The following is a 14,197-nucleotide window of genomic DNA, read 5'->3' on the forward strand; positions in this document are numbered from 1 at the left end:
GGGTATCACCCCAGCTCGCAGTGCAGACAGAACCTAAATCAGGGGAAGATGGAGAAAGCATGTGAGAGAAGAGGGGGTGGACATAGGTGGGATTTCTGTGTCCTGTAGCTGATCCCACTCAATAGCTCTGACACTGGGTGTCACTTAACACCCACAATGCAGAGTATTAGAAAGAGGTGGCTGCGTTCTGTCATTTTTTGGTGGCAGTATTGATACAGCAGAGCAAGGAATGACCCTGGAGATGCTTAGGCCATGGGTTTGCGTCAGCTCAGGTTGTTGGGCTGGGTTCATTGCTTTACAGCAGACTGGAATATCCACCAGTTTCTGTTTAAAGGTAGCCTAACATGTTGTACAAGTCAGGATAAAACCCCCCAGGACATTTCTATTGATAGGCAGAGCCAGACGCATTAGGTGTATTTTACAAGCTTGGGGCTAGAGAGGGCAATTCAACAATCTGCCTGAGGACGGGGTGGCCCACAGCTGCACTGCCCCAGGAACCCCAGAGACTGAGTGGTATCTCTGTCGTATTGTCTCCCTGTCCCTCTCCCACCTTAGTCTGATGGGGGAATAAGTTACTGCACCTCCTTTGCATGGAGCAACTCACTCCCCCCCCCGGTGCACCTACTCTGACTGGTGGATGCAGAGCCAGGGCTCCGCCGACTCCCCAGCCTTCTCCCCCTGCTCCCACCCAGTGGCTCACAGTGGGTGAGTAGTCCCTGCGCTCCCCACTAAAGTCAGCCACAGTCTGAGCAAGGCTCTTACTCTCCTGCTGACTCAGACAAACACTGTGACTGCTTAGCCCTCTGTGTATGGGGATCATGCTGCTCCCGGAAATATGCGGCCACCTCTGTGCTAGAAGGGGGCAGCCTTGAAACAGCACACAGCAGCCCTGTGCAACAGAGTAAGGCATAGCGCAAAGGACAGAGTACCCAGCTGAAAGGCCTCAGTAATGCTAGGCAGCAGAGCAGTTGGACACTGGGGACACAGGTGTTAACCCCTTATGCTTGTGAAAGGACCATGGAGTGTAGTTTTTAAGGCCCATGTGCAATCAGGCATCTGTGCTGCATGTGGGAGACCAATGAGCAACTGCTAGTTAATTACAGGGTAGTAATTGTCCTATAGAGTCATCACTTTAAGGGGAGACACATGGGCACTGGGAATTCCCATGCACTCAGGAAGATGAAAGGAGCCCACCAGTGATCTGTATCAGATACCCCCTGTCTCTGTTGTCTGTGGCCCTCAGGGTGCCTTGTTCTGACCTGTGCTTTGTCTTCTCTCCCCTTGCAAACGCACCTGGAGGTGGGAGACCAGCCGCTGGAGTGAGTGTTCCAGGACCTGTGGGGAGGGCTACCAGTACCGGACCGTGCGCTGTTGGAAGATGCTGGCTCCAGGCTTCGACAGCTCTGTTTATGATGAGCTGTGTGAGTCTGCCGGGCTGGCCAGGCCTATGGAGAGGAAAGCGTGCAAGAACAAGCCGTGTGGGCCCCAGTGGGAGCTCTCTGAGTGGTCGGAGGTATGGAGTGCAGTGGCCTACCCCATAGGTCGTTATACTGGGGAGTGGCCCATGACCAGAGGAAAACTGCCTTCAGCAAGTCAATTCGTTCCTACCTGTAGTGCTGAGGAGGTCTCTGGGTAGTTTGAGGCACAGTAATTAGGCATCATGGGGAAGCTAGCATTGTTCTTGTCCATCTTTTTCCTGTTCTAACACAATCCAGGGGCATGGAGTCTCCTACCCCTTCTGCTGTCTTGTATAACAATTTGCATTTTTATAGGATCATCTCAGTGAATTTAGCAAGAGGGCACTCCTGCAAGACTACCCCTCACCCTCCCATTTTACAGCTCAGGAAACTGAGGTACCGAGAAGCTAAGCCCTATGCTTTCAGAAGAGCTCACTGATTTTTGGTGGTCAACTCAACACGCCTTGGGCCTGGTTTGTAGACGTGCCAGGCCCCTGCACTTCTGGTTTGCTGGTGGGAGCTGAATCCACTCAGAGGCTCTGAAAATCAAGCCCAAGGTGACTCACGCTGGGCACCCAAAACTTGGGGGCATTTGGGTGAAGTGACTTGCTTGCAGCCACCCAGCAGCAGAGCTGGGACTAGAAACCCAGTATTTTGATTCCCCCACCACTGCTTTAGCCACAGGACCAGTCTTCCCCTCTCACCAGCACTCACTTCAGTCTAGGGAAGAAAAGTGCATCTTTTCTCTCTCCCCCCACCCAATCTCTTGTCCCCTCCCTGATGCAGTTTGGTGTCTTGTGCTACAGTGCTCTGCTCGATGCAGCAGTCAGGGGATGATGAAGAGGGAGGTACGCTGCTCAGTAGAGCCAGGCTTCTGCGATGAGGCCCTGAAGCCTGTCAGTGAGAAGGAATGCACAGGCCCACCCTGTGACCGGCGCTGGATTGCCTCTGACTGGGGACCGGTGAGTCCAGGCCGGCTGCTTTTTCTCTTTCCCTGGCCTGAATGGACGTGGAGATGGAATCCACCCTGCCACACGTTAGAGGGATTGTGAGACCAGAATCCCCCTCACACCCAGAGCAGATTACGGGTCCGGCATTCCTCCCCCTGGAGCGGATTACGGGATTATCGCCCACGCAGACAGTTTACATTGTACACTAGCGGCTGAGTTGTTTTTGCTCAGACTTTTAACAAACATTCCCCTCCAGGCACAGATGGAGCCTGGAAAAGGTCAGCTCAAAAGTTTGGGACCATTATGAGGGCCTGTAAACAAGGGATTAGAAAGGAAGCTACTGCGTCTCCTAAGCTAAGGAAGCTGTGCTGAGGCCCTCAGCCCTTAACCACAGCGTTTCAGCATCAGAGCTAGGACCAGAACTCCCATCTCCTGCCTCCCACTCCCTTACTCTGGCTACTCAACCATGCTCCCTCCACTCCTGCCAATGCTTTCAGTGACTGGCATATTGACATGCCCTTTATTTCTCCAAAAGTGCTCAGGTTCGTGCGGCAAGGGGCGGATGAGCCGCTTTGTCGTGTGTCGCAACCTGGAGGGGAAGGTGATCTCGGACTCTCAGTGCGACCCGGCTGTCAAGCCTCTGGCTATCTACCCCTGTGGGGATAAGAACTGCCCTGCACACTGGGTGGAGCAGGAATGGGACCAGGTAAGCCTGGAGTGGCCTCACTTCAACCTGCCTGCTGTTTGGAGTGGCTGACTCCAGGCATCCGGCCCCTTCAGGGGGAGGAAAGGGATCTGTGGGCCTTGGGTAGCGAACATGGCTGTTCTACAAGCACAGTGGGCCTGTGTGTCAGCACTGAGCGGCTGGAAGAAGGCAGTGAGGCAGGGGTGAGCTTCCAGGAGGGAGAGCGTTTGGGGCCCAGGGAAGGATCAAATCACAAGCCCTGGGGACCCTGAGAATCCAGGGGAATGGTCCCTGGGGAGGAGAGGGAGCGCTGTCCCCTGCGGGGGAGATGGCTGGGGGCAGGAGCAGCACGCAGGAGCGGGGGAAATAATGAAGCAGTGCCTGGTGGGACACACCCTCTGATGCAGGACCACAGAGATGCCCTGGGGCCCAGCAGGAGCAGCCAGGTGCTGAGCACAGGGCCATCTCTACTGTTTTTGCCCCCAAGCAGCCCGCCTAATTGCCGCCATGAACAGCAGGGGCAGTCCGTGTGCTGTTAGGGCAGCACATGCATTTCCACAGCGGCGGCAGCTTCTGTCTTCAATTGGAAGACAGAAGCTGCGCCGCTGCGGACAGCTGAACGTAGAAGCTGTTGCCGAATTGCCCCCGCCACGGAAACACGCGAGGCACCCTAACGGCACATGGACTGCCCCTGCCATCCGCGGCGGCAATTCGACGCGCTGCCTGGGGGCAAAAACACAGGGACTGCTGCCCCAAGCACCTGCTTGGGATGCTGGTGCCTGGAGCTGGCCCTGGCTGAGCACCTTTAAGCTGGGGCGGGGATATGAAGCAGGGAAGCCACTTGATAATTCTACATTTCAAGCTCTCGGTGCCCAGGGTCCCGCCGTCCCTGCCTAAAGCTTGTTCTTCCTTTGTCTGAGTAGCCTGCTTAAACCCACCTCCTGGCTAGCGCTGAGGGCTTGATGGGTGTAATAAGCTGGGGCTGTTTTACTTCCCGAGGCCAGGACAGTCCATTAACCCCTTTCTCTCTTTGCCTGCTGTGCAATTCGCACACCCCAGTGCAGCTGAGTTTACAAGCTCTGTTTCTCCAAGTGCCAGCACCTGTGAACTCAGTCTGAGCTCCACGAGGTGAGCTGAGTGCTTTTCTTCTCACATGTCCCTTGCTGGGGTTGAGCGGGCCTTGGTGATCAAGTCTAGCTGGAGGGTGATTAAGCTGGACTACAATCCAGCTCCCTCCCCCCCGGCTGTGGCGAGGAGGAGTGAAAAGCGGTGCAAGCACAGAGGTGGCAGTCATGCTGGCAGAGACAGCTAGGAACACGCAGAGGGCACAGAACAGACCTGGACTCTTGCTACTGCATGACTGACAATGTAAGAGCTGTCTTACAAGCTAAAGCATGTTGATAGAGCACCATGTCATGCTGCACTGGCATGGAGCCCGTTCCAACTAAGCCTACCTTGTGCTCCTTCAGTCCCGATCCAGGAGTGTGAAATGTGTCACTCAGCAAGACTGATGTAGTAAGGCACTGTAATATCCATCTCTTACATGGCATCTGGGTACAACTACGTACCTGAAGGCTAAATCTACGTCCTGATCTGGGGCATGACTCCCAGCACATGTACATACTCGCAGTAGCTTACGTCGGATAGCAGTGCTGCTGTGGTAGCATGGGCTTGCTGCCCCGAGTGCAGATCTGCCTGAAGCCCGTGGGTATGTACTTGGGGCAGCCTGCCTGCACCATCACTGCCCATACTACTGTGGCTACACTGCTACTTTTAGCCTGGTAGCTCAGATGCTCTTCTGTGGCTAAGGACCTCAAAGCCAGTTACAGACACTAACATCCAGCGTCTCAAAGGTATTGAGGCTGCTAACTTTCATTGGCAACAGCGGCTGGGTCAGTAGCAGCACAAATGGTAAGTGACCTGTTCAAGACTGTACTGTGAATTGCTCTGAGCAAGAATCACCCCGATGGAAGGCCAGCGCATCTACCAGCCTGAGCCCTATGCCTGGGGAGGTAGCAACCCTTAGCAGCTGTGAATGAGCTGGCTTGTTTTTTGCTTTTCCAGTGTGATGCCAGCTGTGGCCGGGGGGTGAAGACCCGGAGAGTGCTGTGTGCTGGCCTGGAGAATGGCGTGTACAGGGAGTATCCGGAAAAGCGCTGCAATGCCTCCCAGAAACCCGAGGTGCAGGCGGCCTGTTTCAAGAGGCCTTGCTCTACGTGGTTCACGACCTCCTGGTCTCAGGTAGGGAGTGAGAGAGAGGAGGTGGGTATCGAAGGAGCTGGCAGGAAAATGGCAATGACAAATGCCAAGGGGGGAAGGGGAGACAAATGCCAAGGGAGCCTGGAGAATTTCTACTTTCACGTTGTGCCTGTGGCATAGTTAGGTCTGAATGGAACCACCAAATCAGCTCCTTTCAGGTGCTAGCAGGAGAGGGTTGGACATGCTCACATCCCTGGGGCTCTGAGTACAGACCTAGCAGGAATAGGGGCACCAATTACCAGTGTGCTGGGTAAAGGTGACTGTCTTGGTGCCCATCTCCCTTGGGTGTCATGCCCCATAGACTAGAATGCAAACCCTTACCCTCCAGGAGTCAGCTTCCTTCCTGCCTTTCAATTAAATTTAATCGGTGTGTTTAATGCTAGTGAACGGGGCCAGACTGACAGCCCCAGGGACGGGAATTCTTTTTGGCCACACAAGGGGCAGCAACAGAGCAAGCTTTCTCCATAGCCCACCCATGTGCCCCAGCCCTGCCTTGCAAGGCCCTTTCTCCAGGGATGAGAAGGGAGCTCAGTTTCTGAAACTATTCTGTGCCTGGCATCTCTGTTGAATCTGCCACCAGGGGGCTGATGAGCAAGCACATGGGTGTGGTAGGAGGTATTTTGCAATGCATGCGCCTCAGCAGTGGGTGGTAGATGGAAACCACCACACTTGTTACCCATAGGCCACCAAAGGGTCATTGGCTGGTAGCCAGTTTCAGTCGCCACCTGCCCTGGGGTGGATTTGAACAGGGAAAGGGTCCATTCCTCCATCAGCAGTGCCCTCTGCCACTCATTTGTTACTCCTCTGCAACCCTTTGAGCGCCCGGTGGTCTGAAGGTCTTAGACCAGGGGTGGCCAACATGTGGCTCTTCAGAAGTTAATCTGCAGCTCCTTGTACAGGCATCGACTCTGGTGCTGGAGCTACAGGCGCCAACTTTCCAATGTACCAAGGGGTGCTCACTGCTCAACCCCTGGCTCTGCCACAGGCCCTGCCCCCACTCCACCCCTTCCTGCCCCCTCCTCTGAGCCTGCCGTGCCATCGCTTCTCCCCCACCCACTCAGAGCCTCCTGCATGCCATGAAACAGCTGATCAGGAGGTGCAGGGAGGTACGGATTGGCAGGGCAGTCGGTGGGCGAGAGGCGCTGGGAGTAGGGGCATGGAGCTGATGTGAGGCTGCTGACATATTACTGGGGCTCTTTGGCAATGCACATTGGTAAATTCTGGCTCCTTCTCCGGCTCAGGTTGGCCACCCCTGCCTTAGGGCTTGGCTACACTGGAAACTCCAAAGCACTGCCGCAGGAGCGCTCCTGCGGCAGCGCTTTGAAGTGTGACTGTGGTCACAGCGCCAGCGCTGGGAGAGCTCTCTCTCAGAGCTGCAGGTACTCCACCTCCCTGAGGGGATTAGCTTACAGCACTGGGAGCCGCGCTCCCAGCGCTGGGCACTGTTTACACTGGCGCTTTACAGCGCTGTAACTTGCTGCGCTCAGGGGGGTGTTTTTTTCACACCCTTGAGTGAGAAAGTTGCAGTGCTGTAGAGCGCCAGTGTAGCCAAGGCCTTAGACTGTCTGCCCCAGAGCATGGGCCATGTCTCCAGGCACTGTGCAACATGCATAGCACTGGGAATGCAGGATATGCTAGTTAATGAGGCCATCCCTTTTATTCAGCTTGTACAACTCTCAGCACGGCCTGGGGGATATTTCTGAGCTGCTAGCTCTTATGCTGAGAGCCAGCCAGAAGAGGAAGTGCAAGTGTCTTGGGACCAGTCAGTAATGGGCATAGGGAAATGCAGAAAGAGAACAGTAGTTTTCCCCCAAGCCCCATTACGTGAGAGGCTGGCTGGGGACTCACTGTGGGGTGAAGTGGGAACTTCCTCTGTGAACAGTCCCTGCCTTGGGTGGGGGTGGGGGGGGCAAGAGGAGTGATTGGGGTGGGGGTGATAGAAAGGTGCCAGGCTTACAGCCTGCTTCTCCTCCCTCTTGCTTCCGACAGTGCAGTAAGACATGTGGTGCCGGCCTGCGGCTCCGAGAGGTGAAGTGCTACCAGGGAGATGCCCTGGGACATGGCTGTGACCCAGCTTTCAAACCCGATGCCAAGCAGACATGCCAGCTCCAGGTGTGCCCCATGGAGGCATCAGGTAAGGGGGGGGCTTTTGGGGGTGGGAGCTCAGGCCTTGGGGCAAGCCCTTGCTTTAACCACTGCTGTGGATGCTTTCGCTCCCCAGAAGAAGACTGTGAAGACAAAACGACAGCCAACTGCGTGCTGGTGCTGAAGGTGAAGCTGTGCTCCCATTGGTACTACAGGAAGGCCTGCTGCCGGTCATGTAGGAGTAAGGCATCTTGATGGCTGCCACACCACACTTCCCTTCCAAGATCAAGGGGCAAGATCCCCTTAGAAATAGACTCCACCATAAACCCTTTTCTATGACAGAAGCCATTCCACCTGGGGTGCTCCGTCACAGAGCCAGTCCCTGTAGAACATCTTGCTGAGCTAGGAAGGATTCCTTGGGCACACACAGCAATAACGGTCCCCTCTTCACCTATAGGATTTTAGAGAGAGACCAGAACTTCCTACAAAGCAACCAGAGCCTGGGTAGTGTGGGAGGTTGGTCCCTGCCCTCCATCACCACCAAGGAGCTGCTCCTCTTCCCCACCACACTGCTAATTCGTGGCCCTACTCCTGCTGGGTCTGCGCCCAGAGCTTCAGGGATGTGACAAGGAGTCCCAGCAAGAGATGGCCAAGTGTGTACCACAGCTGGCAGCAGCTAGGCCAGCTGCTGTACCCTCCAGCCACAAGGTCAATTTTCAAACAAAAACGTCATTTGACAGTAAAGCAATAACCCATCCATTTGTATTTCCTGCGCATGTGTGTTCAGGCGTGGAAGCGGGGCACAGCTGAAATGGATGGGAGGGTGTATGTGCCCCAAGATGGCTTCCACTGCAGCACTGTGTAAAACCTGCCTGGCCCTAATCAAAGAAGAGAAACTGCCCGCTTTATAGTTCAAAGTCCTCATTTATTACTGACATTCACTCTGTATTCACAGCTGAGCAACAAAGATGTAGAGCACCCTCACCCCTTAGCAGGTCTGAAGCTACATTTTGGGCTCCCACTTGAGTTGTGTCTCTCTCACGTTTATACTTATCCACATGTTCTGGCACACGTGCAAAATGTGTTTAGTGTTTCACGTGTGATGGGGGTCTTCAGCTGCGGTGTACTACCAACCTCAGATCACTTTGCCTCACTCAGGGCCACATCAGCCTGCTAGAAGCCTACGGGTCACATTTAATGTGTGTACAATGGAGCAAACCACAGCTATCTTCCCTTTTAACAGAGGTGTGACCCACAGAGCCTACAGTCTGTCATATAATGCACCACCTTGATCCCAGCAACCTTCACTGGGAAGAGGTAGCATTGCATGCTGGGGCCTTTAGTCTCCTTGGGCCATCCCTTCATATTTAAGAGGCAGAGCTTTGTGCTTTGTCTAGCCCATGGGCTGCACTTTGACCACCGCAGATCTTGTGGGAGTTAAGTTCAGGCTGGAGGACTAGCTAAAGCAGGTACTAGCATATGAAAGGACAGGACTTGCTGAGTCAGACCAAGGAAAACCCTATCAAACTGTATCACCAGGGGAGTTAGCTGGTTGGGATAGGAAGCAATGGGCTATTGAACACCTGGGGTCAGAGGCCTATATTGCTACTACCGCCCTGCCAACATCAGCTGGCTGCTTCTCCTAGGGTTGTTAAGAAGACATTTAAGAGGCAACTGCCATATGAGGGAGAACTGGAGAATATTCTATTTAGGGGTCGCAGTGAGGACAGGATGGCTTAAGGGCCAGGAAGTATCAGGATGCAAAGTCTTTCAGTTTTAAGGTCTTGGTTCAAATACAGACCAGCAGGCGACCAGTGGCCGTTCGATGGTCTACACCAAACAGGTTGGTTCCTGATGGAGAGACACTCAAGTCACATGCACCACCATTATGTTTGGCACTAATCTGCTCCCTCACTGGCAGTCTCAGCAGGGATGCCAAAGAGTGAATGGGTCTGAAGAGTGAACTTTCCTCTCACCTGCTAATGTGGATCCTGCAGCTCTCGGCAGTGCTGTGTCTCAGCACCACGTCATGCCTCAGCTGTGGATAAACAGAGAATATAAAGGCTGCCAGTCAGTCCAGCACCTTTCATGGATTTAGACTATTTCCTCTATCACAACTTATAGTTCTAAATAATTCTGCCTAAATATCATGGCCATGTGTTAAACACACTCTAGCTATCATCACTAAGAAAATTTGTATGGCAGCAGGAACTTAGCTTTATAGGTTCATCTGCAACCACCTGTACTCTCCACCTGCACTCATGGGACCATGTGTTGGGGACCCTGCAGCTGGCTGCTATGGAAATGGATCAGAATGACAGATGTGCCTTTTTAGTCATTTTTACCTAGTTTGGTATTGGAGTAAAACATAATCTCCATGTCCATTTTGCAGAGAGGTGGACTGGATGGTCTAGCTCAGTGGTTGTCAACATTTTTCATGCGGTGACCCCATGTTACCCCAGAAAGTAGGTCTGGGCTTCCAGTCTAGCCCCAAAGAAAGGAAAGGCAATCATGAGCCCCCTAAAGACCTGTCTGTCTGTGTGATTCCCCCCACTGGTGGTCATGACCCCACAGTCACCGTCTAGTAGGTCTTTTCCTTCCCTATTGCTACTGTAAGCAGAATCAGTCCTAAACAGACTATTCCTCGGTTTCCCATAAGATGGCAGTGGGCCTTTCAGGGCTTTGCACACTGCAGAATATCAAAGCTTTCATTCTTTAATAGTGCAATTTCTCCTTTCAATAAAACCTTTCACTTTTTATGCCTCTAAACTAAACCACTCCTAAAAAAAGTCTGTGAAGATTAAAGTGTTTTTTTTTTTTTTTTTTGGCAGCAGCAGGATCATCATCTGCATTGTTAGCATATGTCAGTAATTTCACTAGTCCCCTTTTCTCCCCCTCATAATTATCTAAAGTAGCCAGGGAGAGGTTATCCTATTTTACAGACACTAGCATTCAATTGCAACTAATGTGATACAAAGGGAACAAAATGATCAAACTATTTGTTTATTTGCTTCTCTATTAGCTTTCATCAAGCAAGAGTGTTAGAACTCCCGGCACACTGGCTGGAGCGTCACCCTCTCTCTCTTCCTCCTTTCTAATGCCGCAGCCATTGCTGGAGCCGACAGCTCCCAGAATGACGTCTTGCTCTTGCTGAATGTGCTCAGTTCATCCATACTGGAGGCCAGTGATATTGCCTTGGAAAGTGACAAATAGGATTTGCTTAGTGTAGACACCAAAGACCTCATTAAGGACTCAAGGGAATAAGGAGAGTCACAAGTGTTTTGATAACTAAGTTAGTCTGTACTGTACATAGCCCTCATTAGACAAGTCCCTTCCGTAGTTACAGTAGAATAATAATTACACTTGTGATAGGTTCAGAAATCACCACGTTCAAGCTCTTCATTCAAATGTCCCATGAAAGCTTACAGCGATCTGGACAGATCAACATCCGGACCACGCTGGGTTTCTGATTTAGCTGTTGATGTTTGTTCGAGGGTTCCTCTCCTTTGCAAGAAACCTCACTGAAATAAATGGAGCCCCCACCCCTCGATGGCCGTCTCATTGGCGCACCCTGTGAGATAGTGACAATGCTGATTACACGTCTGTACTAATAGCCCTCGGGTTTGGACAAGTCTCATGGACGACGCCACGGCGGGTCATCGGGTAACTCTGGAGGGTTGCCATTTTGATGGGTGGCCCCATTTCCTTGTAGCACGCGGGCGTGTAGGTGATCCTCTCACCGCCATTCCGCACCATGTCAGCGGTCCGTATGTAAAAGGGCGAGCCATAGGGGGAACAGGTAGGGCAGTAGTTCCGAGCACCCTGCTGGTTAAATTCGTGGGGTGGTGGTGCTGGGCTGCCCTGCCCGTCCACCATGCGAGAGTTGCAGGCATTGCAGGTCGTAAAGTATGAGCGAGTGGGAAGGTCAGGCTCCTCCTCCTCCTCCTCCTCCTCCTCCTCCTCCTCCTCAGCAGATTCATCTTTCTTGCAGCAATAATACTATGCCCAAGGGAAAGGCTTTGGTTAGCAAGAGGATGGCATACTATGCAGATATGCCTGTGCACAAAGGCCCCTAGAGGGTCACACACATGGTCCTGGACACAGGCTACGTTTGAAGACGTTTTTAGGATTCATGGTCATTCTCCCTCCCCTCTCCCCCCCATTGTTTCTTCATCAATGAAAGTCCTTCAGCAGGGGCTGAAGGATAATGGTCAGCTACCGGGAATTCCACACAGAACCATTTGAGAGGAGATGCAAAGAGCTTAAGAACATAAAAACAGCCACACTGAGTCAGACCAAAGGTCCATCTAGCCCAGTATCCTATCTTCCGACAGTGACCAATACTAGGTGCTTCAGAGGAACAGAACAGGTAATCATCAAGTGATCCATCCCCTGTCACACATTCCCAGCTTCTGGCAAACAGGCTAGGGAAACCATCCCTGCTCATCCTGGCTAACAGTCATTGATGGACCTATCCTCCATGAATTTATCTAGTTCTTTTTTGAACCCTGTTATAGTCTTGGACTTCACAACAACCTCTGGAAAAGAGTTCTACAGACTGACTGTGCATTGTGTGAAGAAATATTTCCTTTTTTTTTAAAACCTGCTGCCTGTTAATTTCATTTGGTGATCCCTAGTGCTTGTGTTATGAGGAGGAATAAAAACAGTTCCTTATTTACTTTCTCCACACCAATCACGATTTATAGACCTCTTTCGTATCCCCCTTAGTCATCTCTTTTTCAAGCAGAAAAGTCCCAGTCTTATTAATCTCTCCTCATATGGAAGCCTCTCTAGCCACCTTCATTGCTTCTTCCCTGGGGCAGGATGTGGTAGGACCATGATGCCTCCAGCAGGGGCCTCAAAGGGCCTGATACACTGTCACAGGAGCTCTGCCTCACCCGAACACATATCCCCCTTTCTCCTCAGCACACCCTCTGCTTTGGGAAGAGATGGCTGCACAGGAGCCAGCTTCAGAGGTTTTACAACAGTGCAGAGACCGCCTCTGCCAAAGGAGGTCTCTGCTGGCCACTTACAGTGACTATTCAGCCACTATGTGCCATGCACATGGTGCAAAGTAGCGCAAGTGGAACTGAAAATCTAGTCAAGAAATTTTGAGGCAGTCTAGCTAGGGTATGGTGGGGAACTCTGCCTCTACCCTGAGCACATAGCACCAAGTTCACTTCAATGTATAAAAAGGGTTTTTTCGCTAATCTTAGGGAAAAAAAACCCAGTGGTTTACTTTACACAGGAGTAACTGTGAAACCAGCCAACCCCTCCAATTAATTTGTGAGCTCTACAAACCCTCAACCCCCAGGATTTGCATCTAGCACCAGGAAAAAGGAAAAGAAATCAAGCCGTCACTCTGTGGAGCTCCCTGGGAAAGGGGGAACATAGCAAAGATCTAACAATCACAACACCTGGTGTCCTGCACAGCATTCCTGAAACTCACCTGCATTGTCCAGGTAAGTGCAAAGCACAGGTACTGCGCCCCAGAAGTGTAGTTACATACCTGTAGCCTACAGTAACAGAGCACTGCGATAATACACAATAGGATCACGGTTGCTAGTATTCCGCCGGTGATAACAACAGTTCCTGCTGTCATCCGACCGGTTCTCCATCAAACTCTGCAAGGCAGTGCAAGGAAAGGAGTGGGTTAAATTCAAGGGAGCTAAGAACAGTGGTCAGCTACTGTGGTTCCAGTTAGGGGATCTGATTCTGCTACTGCTGCATCCATGCAACCACTGCTGAATTTACATGGGGGTAGCTCAGTGGCTGCAGAATCAATCCCAGGGAGTTCTCTGTGCATGTGGGAGAATGAATGGCATTAGTCAAAGAAACCACTGAAAAACAGAAGGGTGGAGAGCACTGTGACCAATTAAATGCAACTCTCCAAGACTAGGCGAGGAGGGTAGCAGGAGGCCCTTCTCTTGTACCTTGCATACATAACCCTTTTCACATAGGTGTCTCTAAGTGCTTAAGGAACACTAATTAACCCTTGCAGCCCACTGCCCCATGATCTAGGGAACTGAGCTGGATGGATTTGCCCAAGGGCACTCAGCAAGTCAAGGCTCCATCCTCCCAGCATAGCCACTAGGTGGCACTAATTCAACAGCACACAAGCTGGGAGACTGTAGTTAAGCTTGGAAGGAGTAGATTTTGGCTGATGCTCTGACAGCTACATAGACAGCTCTTCCATATACCCAGAAGAGGGCAGGCTCAAGCTACTGCCTGCTGCCTCTAGCTGGTCAGCAAGTTTCCAGCTAAAAAATACAGGGCTGACCCTCAAGAAGCAGGTCCCTGTGCAGTGTGACCAGTCTCGTCCAACTGCAGGTGGCTCTGGACCAGAGGCTACTTCTGAAGCTCAACTGCATGAAGAATTTCTGACAAGGACTAAGGACAAAGATCCCTCCAAACTGAGCTTGAATTGTGATCTGAGGAGCATGAAGCCAGATTCAAACCCAGAGCTCCAGCAGGGAAAGTCTAAAGGTACAGCCTGACTTGGTCACAGAGCCTTTGCAAACCTAAACTCCAGAGCACAGCGGGCTCCAAGGCATCAGCAGGTCTGGGGGAAGCCCTTAGCCTCTCTGCAAAAGTCCAGCACCATCCAGCATTAAAAGTGCTGTAGAGAAGGGAAGTCAGTGCAAAGAGGGCATGAAGTGAGTGACAGGGCTGAAAGAGCTAACAGAGGGTACTTACGTTCACTGAAGGGTGCGTTGGACCTGCAAGGGATGGGGAGGAAGAGAGATTAGACCATGTTTGTT

At 52.0% G+C, this 14,197-nt stretch overlaps 2 protein-coding genes across 2 annotated transcripts in view; one reads left to right on the forward strand and one right to left on the reverse strand.

Annotated features, from left to right (window-relative positions):
• LOC116834236 (ADAMTS-like protein 2) overlaps nucleotides 1-8,408 on the forward strand; it is a 31,926-nt gene extending 23,518 nt beyond the window's left edge. Inside the window, exons 12-17 of the mRNA XM_075068285.1 lie at nucleotides 1,300-1,513; nucleotides 2,264-2,419; nucleotides 2,943-3,113; nucleotides 5,157-5,333; nucleotides 7,341-7,485; nucleotides 7,573-8,408. Coding sequence (XP_074924386.1) covers nucleotides 1,300-1,513; nucleotides 2,264-2,419; nucleotides 2,943-3,113; nucleotides 5,157-5,333; nucleotides 7,341-7,485; nucleotides 7,573-7,691 — 982 coding nt within the window. The 3' untranslated portion in view covers nucleotides 7,692-8,408. The remainder of the gene's footprint in view (nucleotides 1-1,299; nucleotides 1,514-2,263; nucleotides 2,420-2,942; nucleotides 3,114-5,156; nucleotides 5,334-7,340; nucleotides 7,486-7,572) is intronic.
• A 1,875-nt stretch (nucleotides 8,409-10,283) lies between these two features.
• Nucleotides 10,284-13,038, reverse strand: LOC116834237 (protein FAM163A). Its single transcript, XM_032796201.2, has 2 exons — nucleotides 12,946-13,038; nucleotides 10,284-11,435 (listed from the first exon to the last, which is right to left on the reverse strand). The coding sequence occupies exons 1-2, from the start codon at nucleotides 13,036-13,038 to the stop codon at nucleotides 11,031-11,033; spliced, it is 498 nt and encodes a 165-aa protein (XP_032652092.1). The 3' UTR covers nucleotides 10,284-11,030.
• Nucleotides 13,039-14,197: the final 1,159 nt, after the last annotated feature.

Source organism: Chelonoidis abingdonii, chromosome 7 (assembly GCF_003597395.2).
Source record: "Chelonoidis abingdonii isolate Lonesome George chromosome 7, CheloAbing_2.0, whole genome shotgun sequence".
Taxonomy (NCBI): domain Eukaryota; kingdom Metazoa; phylum Chordata; order Testudines; family Testudinidae; genus Chelonoidis; species Chelonoidis abingdonii.

Excerpts from the sequence above, each read along its gene's own strand:
- LOC116834237 (XM_032796201.2), bottom strand. The coding sequence starts at position 13,038 with ATGACAGCAGGAACTGTTGTTATCACCGGCGGAATACTAGCAACCGTG. Across the intron at positions 11,436-12,945 it reads TCTGTTACTGTAGGCTACAG|TATTATTGCTGCAAGAAAGA; the intron begins GTATGTAACTAC and ends CCTTGGGCATAG.